Source organism: Myxine glutinosa, chromosome 1, assembly GCF_964187855.1.
Source record: "Myxine glutinosa chromosome 1, kmMyxGlut1.1, whole genome shotgun sequence".
In the NCBI taxonomy this organism is placed as follows: Eukaryota; Metazoa; Chordata; class Myxini; order Myxiniformes; family Myxinidae; genus Myxine; species Myxine glutinosa.
The window spans coordinates 167,900,712-167,918,647 of record NC_136261.1 but is presented as its reverse complement, the minus strand read 5'-3'; the positions used below and the strand labels follow the sequence as shown (position 1 = coordinate 167,918,647).

At 45.2% G+C, this 17,936-nt stretch overlaps 1 protein-coding gene across 1 annotated transcript in view; it reads right to left on the bottom strand.

The window, feature by feature from the left end:
- The window catches only part of TMEM8B (transmembrane protein 8B), a 96,469-nt gene extending 91,318 nt beyond the window's left edge, over positions 1 to 5,151 (bottom strand). The window contains exons 1-2 of the mRNA XM_068121735.2: positions 4,917 to 5,151; positions 595 to 784 (exon numbers count right to left, since the gene is read on the bottom strand). Of these exons, the coding sequence (XP_067977836.2) occupies positions 595 to 784; positions 4,917 to 4,968 (242 nt within the window). The 5' untranslated portion in view covers positions 4,969 to 5,151. The remainder of the gene's footprint in view (positions 1 to 594; positions 785 to 4,916) is intronic.
- Positions 5,152 to 17,936: the final 12,785 nt, after the last annotated feature.

The following is a 17,936-nucleotide window of genomic DNA, read 5'->3' as shown; positions in this document are numbered from 1 at the left end:
CCCCTTTCCCACCTCCCCCCTCCTAAACAGGTGTCCAAGGCTCACGGATGAGCTTGTGCATTCAATGCAGCAAGGAAAACGATGTCATATAGTACAAGCACATTATTACAGCATATTGATTTTAACCTGGGCTCACAGCATCATAAACTACGAGGGGAGTTGAAAATACCGAACAGGTCAACCCAAAAAACCTATTTATAAAATAGATATGTAATGGATAGGAGTCCAACTCTCTTGATTGCCCTCCTCACTACCTATTTCTCAACTCTCTTCTGTCCTCCCCATTTCCCCCGTCTTCTCCAATCCCATTATTTTTGCTAAGAAATGAACGTGTGCCTGCACACACACCTACTGTTTGCTCATTCATGATGAAAGTTTCAGCAACGTTTTAATCGATAACTTGGCCAGTTATGTTATCTCTTAAATGTTATCTCAATGAGAATGGGGCACTTGATCTATAACCCAAACTTGTGTTCACCGAGCCAGATCTTTTCATCCACCTTTACACTCCAATAACACACAACTTATGATGATGATGTCAACGATGAATGGAAAGCTAATATAACCATTACATAAGTATTTAGTAGCACACACACTGATATAGGATGGTCAGGGCAGGCTTCACCAAGGCCCGATCCTCGCTCTTTAAATGCAACAAGAGACCAGAGAGCCAGTGTAGTATCCTGAGGCAGCTGGAAGTGGAATAATTGGACGCTCGTGTAAAAGTGGAAAAAGCTGAGCTTCTGTGGGCCCTGTGTGTAGAATTCTCTCACCAACCTCGCATCTGCGGGTAATCAACAGGAGAGGGAGAGGGTAGGAATGGTTGATTAAAAATAAGAAAGGAAAAAGGTAAGGCCTGACAAACGGAAAGTTCGTTTGACCAGGTCATGGAAGAGACAAGGTGTGGGAAAAGGAAAAGGAGATGTCTGGGGAAGAAAGGAGATGGGTGGAAAAGAAAGCATGCAAGAGGAGGAGGGACTGGGGCCCAAAGTGGTTGGGAAAGAGGATCTTAAAAGACAAGGGGGCATGAATAAACAACAAATAACAAGAGGGGGAATCTACAGATGAGGGGTGTCTAAATAGCATTACAAGTGAAGTATGTAGATGGAGAGTGATGGGTAATGGGAAAAGGAGGACGGAGGCAAAATGGGATTTTGTTAACATAGGGCACAGAAGGAAATGTCTGTGAAGCTCACAGATACAATTTAAGTGGCTGGGGTGATTATGAGTTAGAAATGAGAAGGCTGCAAGAACGTTATGTTCAGCCAATGTGACTGGAATTCAAAATAATCAGAGAGATAAAAAGACAACTTTGAGCAAACTGCAGATGCAGCAAGTGTGTGTGAGCCAAATGGGAAATGTAGGAGGTATTTATTAATTAAAGGCCCCGATGAGGAAAAAGAAGTGTAATTTTATGTAAATAAATGGTGAAATTAGGAGAAAAATCGACAAAGCAAAATGGGATCTGAACTTGGGATCAGAGCATCACACAAAGTGAATGCTCGCGCAAAAGAATTGCACATCTACTATATAAGAGAGTCGTTGGTCTGTCTGTCTGTCTGTCTGTGTGTGTGTGTGTCACCATTTTTCTCAGAGATGGCTGAATGGATCTTTGTCAATCTTTCAGAGGTTCATCAGAGAGTGCCTGGGAGTGTTTTAAGCAAAAAAATAATTGAAAAAACTAATTTATAAAGTTCGTTTTTTGGGGTTAAAAAAATAAATAATAAAAAATAATAAGAAAAACTCCAGCAGTAATAATAGGTTTACTCTCCATTTCATAGAGAGCAAACCTAATTTAAAAAAAAAAAATCGCTCAATAGTGCTAAAGCCTTTTTGATTAATGACAGTTATGCACAAGTACACATTCGCATAAATAAATCTTCACCGAAATCGATACCGAACATTTGAACACAAATAATCAAACATTTCCAGAAGCATTTGAAGTTGGTGGTAGGGCTTCTTCTTCTTCCTGAACGTCATCATACTTAACTCAGAAACGTGATGAACGGCACATTCACCAGCACTTATTCAACGAAAAGCTAAAACGCTGATTTGACATTTGTGATGGATTCTGATTTGGATGCAATTGCTTTTCCATTATATTTGCCCTCATTTCAAATATGTTAATGTTCTTTTTAACTTGAGCAACGCCGGGTACTCCAGCGATAAACGCTTTTATACTTTACTTGGGATACAAGTAAAAATACAACTTGTCTTGGGGCTAACATAGGCTACGTGGCCGTGGCCTCATTTGAGCGTGTGGGGGACCGGGAGAGGGGCGTAAATTCTCTTTGTAAATGTGTACTGTGTAGCGCCACCTGGTGATGGTGGAACGTGGAAACAGGGGCTCGATAAATGGCTCACCCTGTACATTCTCAGAGTTGTCATATTCACAATCGCCATCCCCTCCCTACTAGTACCTGACTGCAAAGCCGCAATGAGCCGGCGAAGCCAAAGCCTCTTGCCACTATTTTACCCATCACTATGGCATCAGTAGGTCAGGTAGTTGGTAGTAGGTAGGTGTAGTAGGTACCGTACCTAGTTCAAAATGACACCATTTGCATTCTGGATGAGATTAAAATTTATAAAATTTCCTTCTTCATTAATTCGGTGAATTCCGTCTCAACTTCGGATATTTCCGGCCGTGAAAAACTATCCCCTATGGCCGCGAGATCCTAAAAAATAATTCTTCGTCAATTTTAGAATATTTTTCAGCCTACGAAACGCGATAATAAAATAAGCTTTTTTGAAATATTTTTTCAAATGCTCGAATCTCATTGGTTCCGGTGTTTGGTGAAGATTTTCGTTGAAGATAACCAGGGACCGTGCGGGCCCGGGGAACGAGGTTGGTCTTAAAGTATTTTAATTACAAATTAGAGGTGCATAAGATTGTGAATCAAAAAAAGACGGGTGAAACAAACTCCTATTGAAGTTTTTCGCAATTTTTTATGCATACTTCCGCATCCGGAAGATGGCGGCCTCCATGGAGCGATTTGGTTTTTGAAATATTTTTTCAAATGCTCGAATCTCATTGGTTCCGGTGTTTGGTGACGATTTTCATTGAAGATAACCAGGGCCTGTGCGGGCCCGGGGAACGACGTTGGTCTTAAAGTGGCTCACCCTGTGTTAGCCCTGTGTTAAATGTTAGCTCTTTCACGAGCCTCGATTCAGTATACAAAAAAAAAAAAAAAGTATTTTAATTACAAATTATAGGTGCATAAGATGGTGAATCAAACAAAGACGGGTGAAACAAACTCCTATTGAACTTTTTCGCAATTGTTTATGCATACTTCCGCATCCGGAAGATGGCGGCCTTCATGGGGCGATTTGGTGGGTCAAAGCTTCGAAATTCTCAAGGGATCCAGCAAAATTTGGCTTTTCAACATAATACGTACGCGTTCATTCACAACACCGGCTTCGCCGGCTATAAGTTTTCCCTTCAGTGTAAAATGACCAAAGCTAGAGTTAAAATATTTTGAGCTGATAGGCATCATGGGCCTTATGAAGATAGTCCTCAGTGTTCAAGGAAGCAGTTTGTCGTCTATACACCGCCCAAACAACTATCTGGCATCCTCTCAAGCAGGGCTTTTACCGCTATCGTTTCGCGGGTCGTTGCTATTATTTCCGACTATTTTCTCACGACTCGACCAGGGACCACAAACTCCACCTGGTGTTCCCCAAGGACTTCCTGGAATCTCAACATTGTGAAAGAAAGCATCCATCATTATTTACTTTTGTCGATGTGTTTGTACTATTTATGCATCAGGAAGAAGATAATAAGTTTCGGGTTTTTATTGGCACGGCTCATGGTCACTTGAGAGATGCAATGCCACGGGGTTTCCACACATCTTGTGGGATTGTGAGTTGGACAGGAGGTGGTAATGGGTTTCTGTGAAGTTGGTGATCGCATGATAGTGGAGGGTTATCATTATTATTCATACCATAGCTGTTTCTGGCAGCCATTGGCGATAGAAAGCACATGCATGCAATCCTTTTGTAAACTAAAGTCTTCAGAGGTGCTATTCCTCACCAGATGTGGAATTCCCAGTACAGCGGGTACTCATTTCGCTGACCTCGGAATGACGACAAGCTGTCAACCCCACCTGGTGTTAATTCAACGGCCAACCGGGATTTGAACTCAGGACCCTTGGATCCCAAGCCAACACCAGGCTGGATGGGGAAGGGTAAAGTATTAAAATGCCACTGTTTCAATGTGGGAATGCCCATTTGCTTATCAGTGGGAAGAGAGTGGGGAGGGAAGGACAGGACAGAGTTGGGGTTGGGAGGAGAGCAAAGATAGGACAGAGTTGGGAAGGGGAGGTTGAGGGTTTGGGGGCGAAATTGGGGCGGGGGGGGGGTCTAATTTGGGGTTTGTGAGGGGGATTAAGGGGGAGGTGAGAGTTGAGGATTTGAAGTCACATTTTACATGGCGTGCATGTTCCTGCTATTATATCCTCTGATTTGTCACATATATCTTCAAGAAAGTAGTTAATTTGTCCATTGATGCGCAAGAGCAAGAAGAGACCGTTGGGACATTGAAACAAATATACTATATAGCAACAATAAGTACGAACAGATATAGACAGACAGGCGGACATACAAAGAGGATCTGTCAGACAAGTCATCGGTGATGCAGACAAAAGAAGGGTCGATGTAAGAGCACGTAAAGAAAAAAAGTCTAAGGGAGCGAGAGACAAACTTAAAGCGCGTCCGTCGAACTGCTCTCGACAACGACAACGACAACATGAAATAAACCGTAAAAATGATGGAGCGAAGGACAGAGAGTGTGTCATGGAGACAGGGTCGTGTACTCGGCGTTACCAAGACGATGGTTAAAGGGAACGTGGGAATCAAGTGAAGACGGTGAAGATGAGGGAGGAGGAAGAGCGAGCGAGGACGATCCGTACGGACAGTACCTGCGCAGCAGAGCACAGCGAAGAGCGACACACAGAGCCACACGGTCTCCATGGCTCCTCTTCCTCTTCGTCGTCCTTCTATCCCGCGTTCGTTCTCCACATCAACCGCAGCACCGGAATCGTTGTCATCGCGCAAACCTCCGCCCGCAGCGACACAGCAAAAGGACACACGTCCGGCCTCCGCTTCCTGTCACACGAAACGCCTCCAGAACCAGAACTCATTCTCCCTCAACTCATTCTCCCTCAACTCATTCAGACGTACCGGTACAAACTCATTCCTCTTTACTCGCCCCTTCAAAAAACTAATACTTTCGTTAATATTGAAATCCCTGCTTGTCGAGTATATCCAGGCTTCGAGGATCAAACGGCACAGGTTAAAATCCATTACAGGTGCGACACGATTGATCAAACAGGTCGACTCAGTCAAAAGCAGGTGCGGCACCGTATTGAAGTTTCACGTGTAATGGTATATTTGGTGTAAAATAAATCATTCTGTAGTCGCGCTCGGCGATTACAGGTCGATTAATGGCATCTTGAACTGATCGCTGGATCTGTTTTTGACCACCGAACGTAGGTGTTACCCTGCACTCGCGAAGCGAAAATAAGGGTTAGGCATTCGGGCGTGTACGTGCGTGTGTACGTGTGGCGTACGTGCGGCGTACGTGCTCGGCAACGTGCGCTTCATTTTCTCAGCAACCGTTGGTCCGATTGACACAAAGTTTTACCATCGGAGCGCCTCCGCCTGTAGAATTTTTTTATTCTTAATTATGACGTCATAGGTCATGTGGTACAGGCGCAATCTTGGAAAAACTGAAAAACGTTGCACCTCTATATCTTCAAAACCGCTCAATGGAAAAAAAAAATGTAAACCTGGCTCATTGTAAAGAACTCCACATGGGGAATACGTGTTGTTAATGATGACGTCATTGGTGTTGTAATTATGACGTCATCATTTGACATGGGCAATGCTTAGTCTGATCAGTTTGAAATTTATTGAGCGTGATCTATGCAACAATTATATTAGAGAATATAAATTTATGATGTAATCGTTCACGTTGTCTGGCAGCCATATTGGATCAAAGAAAATAAAACCTTCAAAAACAGAAGAGTTGGCTCGCACCAAGTTGAAGTCACATACGACATTTCATTTGGCACCATGACCTTTGACCTTGAGTGACCTTGAAAGGTCAAACTCAAGGTAAAATTTTTTTTTTTTTTTTTTACTAATAACTCAAACATTATACGATTCCCTTCTAACCAACACCAAAATGTTCTTATTCAATTCCCGAAAAATAACATGTGGCATAAAATGGTCAAAAATGCTTAGTTTTCATTATTTTTGGGGTCAAAGGTCAGGGGGCCATGTTTTCATTGAAAATATATTTCAAACCACTATAACTCTGAAAGCACAAGAGATATGCATACACTTACTCAGTTACCTTCCATTGCTTAGCGTATATACATGTATAGATTTCCTGCCATTTTGATCCAAAATGGCCGATAAAAAAGTACATTCCGGCAAGTCCTCGGTTTCTGACCAATTTTTCATCTGTTTGTCTGTTTGTTTGTTTGTCTGCACAGAATAAATATGATTTTCTCTCCAACCGTTGGTCTGATTGACAGGAAATTTTCACCATAGGTGCAACTCCACCTGAAGAATTTTTTTATGATATGACCTCATAGATCACGTGGTTCGGCCGCCATCTTGGAAAAACCGAAAAAAATTGTATCTCTATATCTCTGAAAGCGCTGAATAGAAAAAATTGAGACATGGCTCATTGTAAAGAACTCTCCATGGGGAATAAAATATGTTAATGTTGATGTCATAGGTGCCTCCATTATGATGTCATAATTCGACAAGTACAAAACTTCATCCGATCAAGATAAAATTTCTTGAGCGTCATGTAGGCATAAATTGGTGGAGAAAAAAAATGATAACGTCATCGGTCATGTAGTTCGGCCGCCATCTTGGAAAAACCGAAAAACTTTGCACCTCTATAACTCTGAAAGCACTGAATATAAAAAATTGAGACATGGCTCGTTGTAAAGAACTCTCCATGGGGAATAAAATATGTTAATGATGATGTCATAGGTGCCTCCATTATGACGTCATAATTCGACAAGTCCAAAACTTCATACGATCAAGATGAAATTTCTTGAGCATAATCTAGGAATAAATTAGTTCAGGAAAATATAATGATGACGTCCATCGGTCATGTGGTTCAGCCGCCATATTTGTTTTAACACAAAAGCCTTAAAAACCACTGAAAATACATCCTGGCGAGGGTTTGCAATCTCTGATTGCTCTTTCTTTTTTACATGCATCATTTTCTACATGAACAGATGGTGCAGGCAGAATGAATTCACCAAGTTCATTCATCACATACTGAGGTGCCCCGAGCAAACGTTTGGTTAGTGGTGTGTGGTTTAAAACCAGGAGCGACCAATCAACTCTCTTAGGACGAAGCACAAGGAGGAAGAAGAAGAAGAGCGTTTGTTTTACGCGGAGTCTTTCTTCTGGAGGAATTTGGAGCCAAAAAGCGCGATAATGTGGAGCGAGTGAATACTCTACTTCACTGTTCTTTGGTTTCCCTTGGGACTATCAGCAGAGCGCTACTTCACCACCCGCTTGCTTTTCATGTCAACTCAACTAACTTTTCTACTTCCCGGGGTTATTTTTCTTCTTCCGCCGTTTTAGATTGCTTTTTTTACGGTGGAATATTCATTTTGTTTTAACCACTGCTCTGGTCATCCCGAAGAATTGGTATTTTCATCTCTTGAAAATCAACATTTCAGGATGGGTTTACCCACCCGAGACCAACTAGCTTCTGGGCAGTCTCGGTTCTCTGGCTGCATCTCGGTGGAATATCCACCTTTGCTCCTGTTTCGCCATGTTCGTCGAGCGTGACCGATAATAATTGACCAGTAAGCATCTTACCACCGTATGACCACACGCGAATAGAAATTCACACACATCATTTATACAATTGAATAACACCCACATTTTTCTTAAACACGGCATGTATTTCTTACAACAAAATACGAAAACCTCCGTATAGTTTGTTTAAAAGGGGAATCTTTTTTGAAAGGGGGCCAGGATGAAGGGTGCCTGACACTTAGTATTGCCCCAGGACCCAATTCCCCTCGACCCCACACATTCAAGCCTTCCCCCTGCACACTCAAAACTTACCCTTCACCCATTCCCCACTTCTCCCCCAATCCTCACCTTGCAAAGTGGAGGTGCGTGTATGTCCATGTGCTTGGAAATCCATGAAATCCTTCCTTTTCTCAACAACCTAATCTCAGATCACCAATTTGGATTTAGACCAGTTAGTCTAGTAGGAAGACTAGGTCCCCCTGCACCCCCCGGAGATATACTTCTAATCAGTGTTTCTAGATTGGAAAAAATGTGTAGAAAATGACTAGCTATGGCCCCAAGCTGAAATAATGTCCCACATACCATTTTTATGCAAATTACTGCTGCCATTATCAAAAAAAGACTAGGTCCCCCTGCACCCCCCGGAGATATACTTCTAATCAGTGTTTCTAGATTGGAAAAAATGTGTAGAAAATGACTAGCTATGGCCCCAAGCTGACAAAATGTCCCACATACCATTTTTATGCAAATTACTGCTGCCATTATCAAAAAAAGACTAGGTCCCCCTGCACCCCCCGGAGATATACTTCTAATCAGTGTTTCTAGATTGGAAAAAATGTGTAGAAAATGACTAGCTATGGCCCCAAGCTGAAAAAATGTCCCACATACCATTTTTATGCAAATTACTGCTGCCATTATCAAAAAAAGACTAGGTCCCCCTGCACCCCCCGGAGATATACTGAAACTGGCAGTGACTGGTGATTGAAATGCGGTGCCTTTTTGTGTTTCAGGTCGAGGTACGTGAACTCCCCACGATCTACAGCAACCAGGAAGAGACTGATACCAGGGTGGTTCTGTACCTCCATCATGCTGCTACCATCGGATACAAGAACGCTGTAGTCAGAACACCGGACACAGACATCCTCCTGATCCTGCTCCACCATGCCCACAACATCAAGCTGACGGTGTACCTGGATACAGGGTCAGGGAAGCATCGCCAACTTGTCAACGTCTCTGAGCTGGCAGAATCCCTGGGAGAGGACTACTGTGCCACTCTCCTGGGGTACTATGTGTTCAGCGGAGAAGACTGCACCAGTGCCTTCAAAGGGAAGGGAAAAGTCGGGCCCTTGAAAAAGCTGGAGAAGAATCCCAGGTTTCACAGGGCATTCGGTGAATTTCACAGGGTATTTAGAAAAATAAAACTTTGTGTTAACGTCTGTGTAGACGGACCTTAATATGAGTCTATTATTTCGTAAAACTGTGATTATTTTGTAAATAAAGCACTAATTAGCATACTAGTATACCATAGACACATGTAATCATGTTATGAATAGTTCTATCATGATCTATGCCCTTCAAAACATGGGTCTAGACACCTTCATTTTTCAATTATCTGCAATATTGGCTGAGATATGTCAAAAATCGTTTTTTTGATAATGGCAGCAGTAATTTGCATAAAAATGGTATGTGGGACATTGTTTCAGCTTGGGGCCATAGCTAGTCATTTTCTACACATTTTTTCCAATCTAGAAACACTGATTAGAAGTATATCTCCGGGGGGGTGCAGGGGGACCTAGTCTTTTTTTGATAATGGCAGCAGTAATTTGCATAAAAATGGTATGTGGGACATTTTTTCAGCTTGGGGCCATAGCTAGTCATTTTCTACACATTGTTTCCAATCTAGAAACACTGATTAGAAGTATATCTCCGGGGGGTGCAGGGGGACCTAGTCTTCCTACTAGACTACAGGTTTGAACATGCTGCTTCTACTCACCCAACAACGGATGGATGCCCTCGATGTCAGACATGAGATCAGGACCATCCCTCTGGACATATTTCATGCTTTTGATATAGTCTGGCAATGTGTCTTACTCTCCAATCTCTCTGCATATGGCATCCAAGGCAAACTCTATACATGGTTTTCTGACTTCCTCCAATTCTCGTAGCCAACGTGTGGCACTCAACGGGATCCTTTAATATCCTCTCACTGTCAAAGCTGGAGTGCAGCAAAGGAGTGTTCTGGGACCAGTCCTATTCCTGATTTTCATAAATGATCTCTCAGATGCTCTGGCTAATCCTCTTTATCTCCTTGCTGATGACTCCACCCTCTGCGGTGACATCCCTCATCCTTCAGACAGGCCACAGCCTCTTCCTTCTCTTCAGACCTTCGACAAGATCACCATCTGGTCAAACACTTGGAATATGTCTTTCAATCCTGACAAATCTCACACTCTCATTCTCTGTCTCCGAAAGGACTGTCTGGCAAACCGTCCGATTTACTTTCTTAACATCTTCTTGAGGAAGTTCAGTCATTCAACCTCCAGGGTCTCAAAATCATGCACAATCTTTCCTGGGAATACCACATTTCAAAGCTGGCCTCCAAAGCCAGCTGCTGACTGGGCATCCTCCATCGCATAAAGTCCTTCCTTGGCACTACTGAGCTGCTCACCACTTACAAAGCTTTCATCTGCAGTTTGATGGAGTACTGCTCTCCATACTGGGCTGGCTCCCCTTCACCTTGCTCAACTTGACACCGTGGAAAACAAGGCCTGCAAGATTATTGAAATCTCCTGCGATGAAGCTAAGTCAATGGGTCTATCACTTCTCCATCGCAGATAGGTCACTCTTCTCTCTGTATTATACTGCCTCATTTATGTTCTTGCACTCTCTGCTCTTTCCGTGCCTTGTCTTCCCCAGGTTTCCATAGGACACACACGGTCCACCATCAAAACCCTTCTGGTGAAACTACCTAAATCTGGGATCATTGCTCACCTCCATTTGTTTTTGTTTTTTTCCGCCTATGTAATCAACATCCACATTCTCTTCAATCCCATTCTTCCCTCCTGGTCTTCAAGACAGGTATTCACCACCATCTCAGACCATCCCCAAACCAAAACCATGATCTGTTTTACCTTCGTTAACTCACCCCCCCCCCCCCCCTCCAACCCCAATCCCTCCTGCTTCCATATTTCCAGGGTTCCCTCCTGAGAGTTTCCTTCTGTATTCATATTGTCCACCCCATGCATCCTCTCCTGCCCTCATTTGTCCTCACATCTATTGTTTGTCCAAGTCTGCCTCTTTCTTGGCCTTAAACTCTGCTGTTCCCCCGCACCCTTCCCCTGCCTCTCTACTGTTTCTCTTATCCTGTTGTGTCCTGATTCGTTCGGTGTACTATACTAGTAGTACTAGCTCTTCCCCAAGCCTCGACTATGTATCCCCAAAAAATTAAACAAAAAAAAAAAAAAGGAAGAAATAAATACGTCTTTATTAAGGTAATCAGTTCCTGCAGTTTTCTTTACCTTCATATTTTATACAGGTATATTCATGCAGAGGCAATTGACAAATCCAAAGAGAATATAATGTGCTATCCTTGCATCCTCACTATAATTTCCCAGAGTAAAGCGAACACCTGCTATTTATTCCAATAAAGTCCTTGGTGATAGACACGACGTGTGTTCTTTTCTTATGATTTATGATTTGTGAAGCATGAGAAGGCTGTGGTATCTTTTCTCCTTGATTGTGTTGCGCAGGTGTGTTTTAACCTTCTCTGTGCAGAGAATGATCTTCGCTTGATGCTGCACCCATGGGCACCACAAGGTCTATCTGGAATAGTTTTCTGATGTTGGAGTATTCCGTGCTCACCCATTCGTTGTTCACGCTGATAGACACTACTGTGTCTATTAAAGTAACTGTCTTGACTTCGGGTCGTGCTTGGTGAAGGAGTCTCCACCGAGGACCTTTGGGTCACTTTCCATTTCGTCAATATCGATATTGTTTCCATCCAACTCCTTTATCTTGATACCAACGTCGTTATATTCCTCGTCAGTTCAATTTTCATCTTGCAACAAGATTTCTTTGATGTCACTCAACAACTTGTGGGCTAGTTGGTGGAATCGATGGTCAACGCCGTTGATGCTCAACGCTGATTGCTTCGTAATGCATAGTACTTGGTAGTATTGTTCAACATTTTGAAATATATATTCTTCACATCGCCATATTGAGGTTGCTTCGAGACCTTTTGTTTTCTTGGGAGAGTTGATTCAGCAGCTCTGCCATTGGCATGCTCATACACTCACATGAAGGAATGCCTTTGTTCCTGTAGGTTTGACAGCAAGACCTTTATGCATGCCACTGTCATCTACGCAATTATCGACGATTATTGTATCTTGGCTGTAAGTTGTTCACACATTTTGTACACATTTAGACTAAGTGGAGACCAAAAACCATGTCGCATGTACCAAGTTTAGCGGCCAATCCTGTGGACATCACCCATAGTGCTTTCATCGGCAATCTGTTGCAACGTCTCAGCAAGGTCCTCGTGGCTTCTCGGGATGGCAGAGATTGCTTTTGTGCATACTGTCCCATCTGATGCGGCATAATGTTTGCAGATGTTCTGCATCATCATAGTTTCCTTCAATGTGTTGGTAACTGAGCCATTCTTTTGAGAGAATTCCTCATGAAGAGAGCGAGCTCTTCCACAAAATCCTACGCATTTTCAGCTTGCTTTCTCTCGCCAGTGATTGGAGGCTAAATCAAGGCTATGATTGGCACAGTGCAAGTAGAGAGCAGAAGGACCATGTTCTTGCACGTGAGCAGCCACCCCAATAATGGAACCAGCCATAGTAGCCGCACCATCCATCATACCCTTGCCATCTGCAGTTTTCCAACTTCAAGTTGCAACGAAGCAAGATGTCCTTCAGAGTGTAAGTCACACTTTGAGCATCGGTTTTATCCAGCCCATAAATTACACACCAATGAAGTCCTCGTTCACCGCCAGGTCCGTCAGATCTATCCATCTCAATACACACCTTAGCTGTTCTTTATTGTTGATATATCTGGATTAATCTGCAATCAAACTGAAAAGTTGAGACTTCTGCACATCCTCTAGGATTGACCTTCGAACTGTATTCCCTATTATCTCCATAAATTCATTGGCTCAAGTATTGTCCATCTCAAACCCACTGCTGCCATTCAAGTACATCCTCTTTTCTCAGAACAAGCTGCTGGTGGTTACTCTCCAATTTAGAATGTCCTCTAATACCAAGACCCTTAGAAAATCCTCCATAAAGGATTTGTTTCCCATAAATTTCAGCATTAAAAAGGGCAATTTTGTGAAGAAGGGGACTCATATTTCTTCATAGCCACGAGGGGTACTTTCCTCTAAAAAGCACTCCGAAAAGCATCTCTTGATGAAAAGAATGCCCTTTAGGTCATATAAAGAAAACTTTTTCAGCATTGAAAAGGGCAATTTCACACTTTCATTTGGACACATTTGACTCATAAAAAGAAAAGGACAGTTTGCCTCCATCAAAAGGGCACTTATATGTGGGTCTAAAAAATTGGGGGGAGGGTGGGCAGAGAGGGGCAGGGAGGGAAGTTCCTCCCTAGTTCCACCTCTACTAATAGGAATTATATGAAAACCTTATCTCATTACTAATGGGAATTATATGAAAACCATTTCTCAACTAGAACAGCACTCGATAGTGAGCACACCTCCACCAGGCTGAACACTTTACATTTTGCATCCACCGATAGGCCGGATCGTGATTCGGACATCAACTAAAATCTAATCACCTTGTTCTTGTTACTTAACCAACACGTCCAACAAATTTTGTCATAAGTCGTCCACAACCTTTTGAAATATCATGCTGTAGCGGTTACCGCTGGATGCACACAATCGCCTTGCACCGGCCAGAACACGGCCAGACGCGCCTCTCCCGGGCATGCCCGGACTCACTGTTCCCGGGCACGCCCGAACCTCCCGGGCACGCCCGGTCTCGTCTTTCCCGGGCATGCCCGCTCTCGCCTTTCCAGGGCTCGCCCAGAGCGTCCGGGCATGCCCGCTATTGCCTTTTCAGGGCTCGCCCAGAGCGTCCGGGCATGCCCGCTATCGCCTTTCCAGGGCTTGCCCAGAGCATCCGGGCATGCCCGCTATCGCCTTTCCAGGGCTCGTCCAGAGCGCCCGGGCACGCCCAGCCTCGACTTGCCAGGCCACAGCCAAACACGCCCGGGCAGGTCCAGACTCGCCTTTCCAAGGCTCGCCCTTGACACCCGGGCATGCCCGGTATAGATTTTGCCGGGCAAACTTCCCGACATAAATGTGTATATATATTGCTGCCCGATAAACGGGCTTGTGAGAATACCTGAGCTGTTTTGTTTCAATAAAGCAACTCCGACGAATTCCGTCTTTGGTCGCGTCAATTCTTTCGACTCGCGTTGGAGCGCAGTTCCTTCATTGGTGACCTACCGACATGGATACGGCAGTGACGCTTAAACTGCCTACCTTCTGGGAGGCTCACGCGGCTGTTTGGTTCGCTCAGGCGGACTCTCAGTTCGCCCTGCGAGGCATCACCGCGGACGACACCCGCTTCCACCATGTTGTGGCGGCGCTCGGTTCCGCCACCGCGGCCCGCGCCTTGAGCCTCCTCGAGCACCCGCCGGCTGCTGACAAATACGACGCGCTGAAGACACTCCTCCTCGACGCTTTCGCCCTCTCACCGGCAGCACGCGCACGGCGCCTGCTCGCTCTGCCCGAGCTCGGCGACACGCGCCCGTCCGAGCGCATGGACTATATGCTCTCGTTGCTCGGTGAGCATTCTCCGGATTTTCTGTTCCGCGAGCTGTTCCTTCGCCAGCTGCCTCACCCGGTACGCCTCGCCCTGGCTGGCACGTTGATCACGGATTCCCGCGCCCTCGCCAGGGAAGCCGATAAGATCTCCTCGGCGGGCCAGCACATCGGCGCGGTTACCTGGAGCCCGCCGCCATCCGAGGCGACGCCCACGACGCCCGAGCGCCCTGCGCGGTTGGAGGCCGAACTGCCGGTGCAACTGGCGGCCGCCACGCCGCACCGCCCGCTTCCGACACGACGGCCGGGGCCTCCACCTGACCGGGCGTGGTGTTATTACCACGCCAGGTTCGGACACAAGGCTCGGATGTGCCGGCCCCCGTGCACTTTCGGATGTCGGGAAACGGCCGGGCCGGCGTTCATTCCCAGCCATGAGCGCCAGCCACTCAGGCAACTGGCTGTTTATTCGGGACAAAGCGTCTGGGCGGCGTTTCCTGTGTGACACCGGTGTCAAGTAGTAGATTTGTTATTGCCTAAAGTTCAGTTATAGACGTCGGTTGCTAATGTGTTATGATTTAAATCTGGTTTAAAAATGCTATTTTCATGAAGTTAATAAAGGGTTTTTGCTTCGTTTTAGTTTTGGATGAGGAGAGGCTCGCTGAGGTCATGCTGAACAAATTGTATACGTGTGCTTTTTCAAGGCTAGATAACATAAACCTGTTGTTTTTACCATATGTATTTTGTTTTAATCTCAGCAACGCATGACTCTGTATAAACATGCTTTGGATTACTCATGTACACAAACCCATAAAATATATGGGTTTGTTTGGCTAAGCATACACTCTTCTCTTTGTGAGTTACAGTTCTGTTTTCTCGGAGCCCAGAGAAACAATTGGTCCAAATGATAAGGAAAGGCTGACTCCCCCGAATGATAACGGTGGGAGGGACTCTCGCCAGTCGCTTCGTTCTCTCGGAGATTTTCTGATAATCGTATATAAGTGAATGAGAATCAATGCGTTTTCAGGAAGGCTTGACGTGGCATGAGACTGGCTCTTGCTATAGATGTCTTGGCCTCCTCCGGATCTGTATAAGTTGGCTTTAATAAACTGCGTCATTTTTCAGGCTATTTGTGGACTTCTTTTGCAAACGAAGAGCTGATTCTTCACAGATGGTACCAGGAGTGGGGTGTCAACAGACGCGGAGGACGGGAAACGGAGCCCGAGGGACAGGAGGAAGGCTGACCTGAGGCCGGCGCCGGCACGTTGATTTGATTAAAGGTGGGAGTTGTTTTATATCAGAGGGCTATTATTCCAAATTCGTACCTTCCTCCTTCGAGCGGGTTCAGTCTCCTTGTCTTCCGCGCTGTCTGCACTCGAACAGAAATTGTAAGTAAAGGCTCATTTAGGCCTCAGAATGACGTAGCTTCGTTAAAGCCAGGATAAACAAGTAAGGATAAACCAGTAAGGACTTAACAGTAAGCTTAAAGTTACAGTTAGCACCAGGAGGGGAAAATGAGGTCGGACAGCCATATAGGTTGAAACCGGGTGGCCAAGATTTTTCCAGGAAGGAACAGCCCAGAGACAAGATGGGGTATGCCATTGCATGCCAGGGAAGGAGGGCTGTGGTTAACTTAGACGGCCAAAGGGACATGGCCAGGAAGGGTGAAATGCGTAGGTACCAGGTAGGTTTGACAAGAAGGTAGTGACAACTACGAGGTCAAGCCAGGAAGCTCTAGACTAAGTTCTAGACAAGAGGTCCAGATAAAGCAGGCCAGGATCTGGTGGACAAGAGAAAATAAATAAGCTCACAGGAAATGGGCCAGGTGGCCACAGGGTGAGAAGGACAGGTTAGGTTTTGAAATATTGAAAATTGAAGCAGGAGCTGCATTGTAGGAATTTGAAGCTTCAGAGCCAAAGGAAGCAAGTTCAGGAAGCAAAGTTCAGGACAAAACAATTAAGGAGGTAGTTAAGCAAGCAAATCAGCGGCTAATGCCGCTCGTCCATAATCCGGACCAAGACCCCGCGAAAGGGGAGGTAGCCACCATGCCCCCAACCCCCCCCCCAAGACCTGAGCTCAGCCCCGGGGCTCTAGGCAACACCCCAACACCCCCCGCCCTGCCTCCCCTTTCCACCTCAACCCACCCCCCGTCCAACCCGTCCCAAAAATCCTTTTTCCTTGAATGAGAGACGTAATATGAATGAGGATATGAATGAGGAATGAATGTATATTGGGATATTAATTGACGTGTGTGTCTGGCCAATGTGTTTGTCTGTGTGTCAAGTGCAAAGCAGAGGGTTTCGGTGTGAAACTTTGTAAGCGATCTGCTCGACTTGGGGGAAATTCAGGCCGGGAATGTCCATTTTAACGTCTATCCGAGAGAACAGGCGAGGTCCTGAACTGAGTCCGGATTTTCATCTGTTTGGGAGTTGTTTGGGAAGCGAATTGATATAAATCGGGTCAGGAAAGCACCCGGAGTGCCCTTGTCGATCTACTGTTGATATGAAGCGGTTTCTTGGAGATGGTTGCAGAATTCGAATCAATATGTGTGTTTTACTTGAATTGAAGAGTTCATTCAATGGCAGATATTGTGTATTGTATGTGTGGGATGTATCGCTGAGGCAGCTCACCTTTGGAATTGGTGTCATATAGTGCATTTTGGATCAGAGAGGTCAAGCGTCGGAGATCCTGTTTTTTTTGCGATGTAAACCCCGCCGCGAACGCGAATAGAGCGGCGTGCAGGGAGTGTTGGGATTCGTGTGGAGGCACGAGGGTGCGCGCCAAGACGGGGGGGGGGGGGGCGGCGTGGCGTCGTCGCGTTGAGATGGTTGTGCCAGGTCGAACGGCGACCTCTGAATTTAAATCGGATTTTTGTCATGTGTGTTGTGAAATTAAACGTCTATCCGAGAATCCTGGCAATGTTCGTTTAACTAAAGTGTGGTACAAACCTGTGTTTCCGCCGTGCGGCTCCGTGGAAGTTTGGGTAGAGGGATATTGGGTGTTCAGACAGGAGCCGAGCGAGCCGCGAGTCACGGGTGTGCTGTATGAGATTTGCTCAGAGTGCTGGCGATAACTCGCCCACTCTCAAAGGAGGATGTGTGCCCAAATGCATTGTGGGTCATTTCGACTTTGCTGGATGTCGGACGTTCATGTCAGACGAGCCATGTCGGAATAGTGGCCGGCTGCGACATATATGCCAGGCAATGTCACAGGACGAATCCGTTACTTATAAGATGGATTTTTATTTAAGATGGATTTATAAGATGGATAGATGGATGGATTTATTTAAGATGGCTAAAATAAACGATTTCAAGACAGAGTAATTAATTTCCGGAGCCAAGTTCCAACAGGAAGTCTTGTT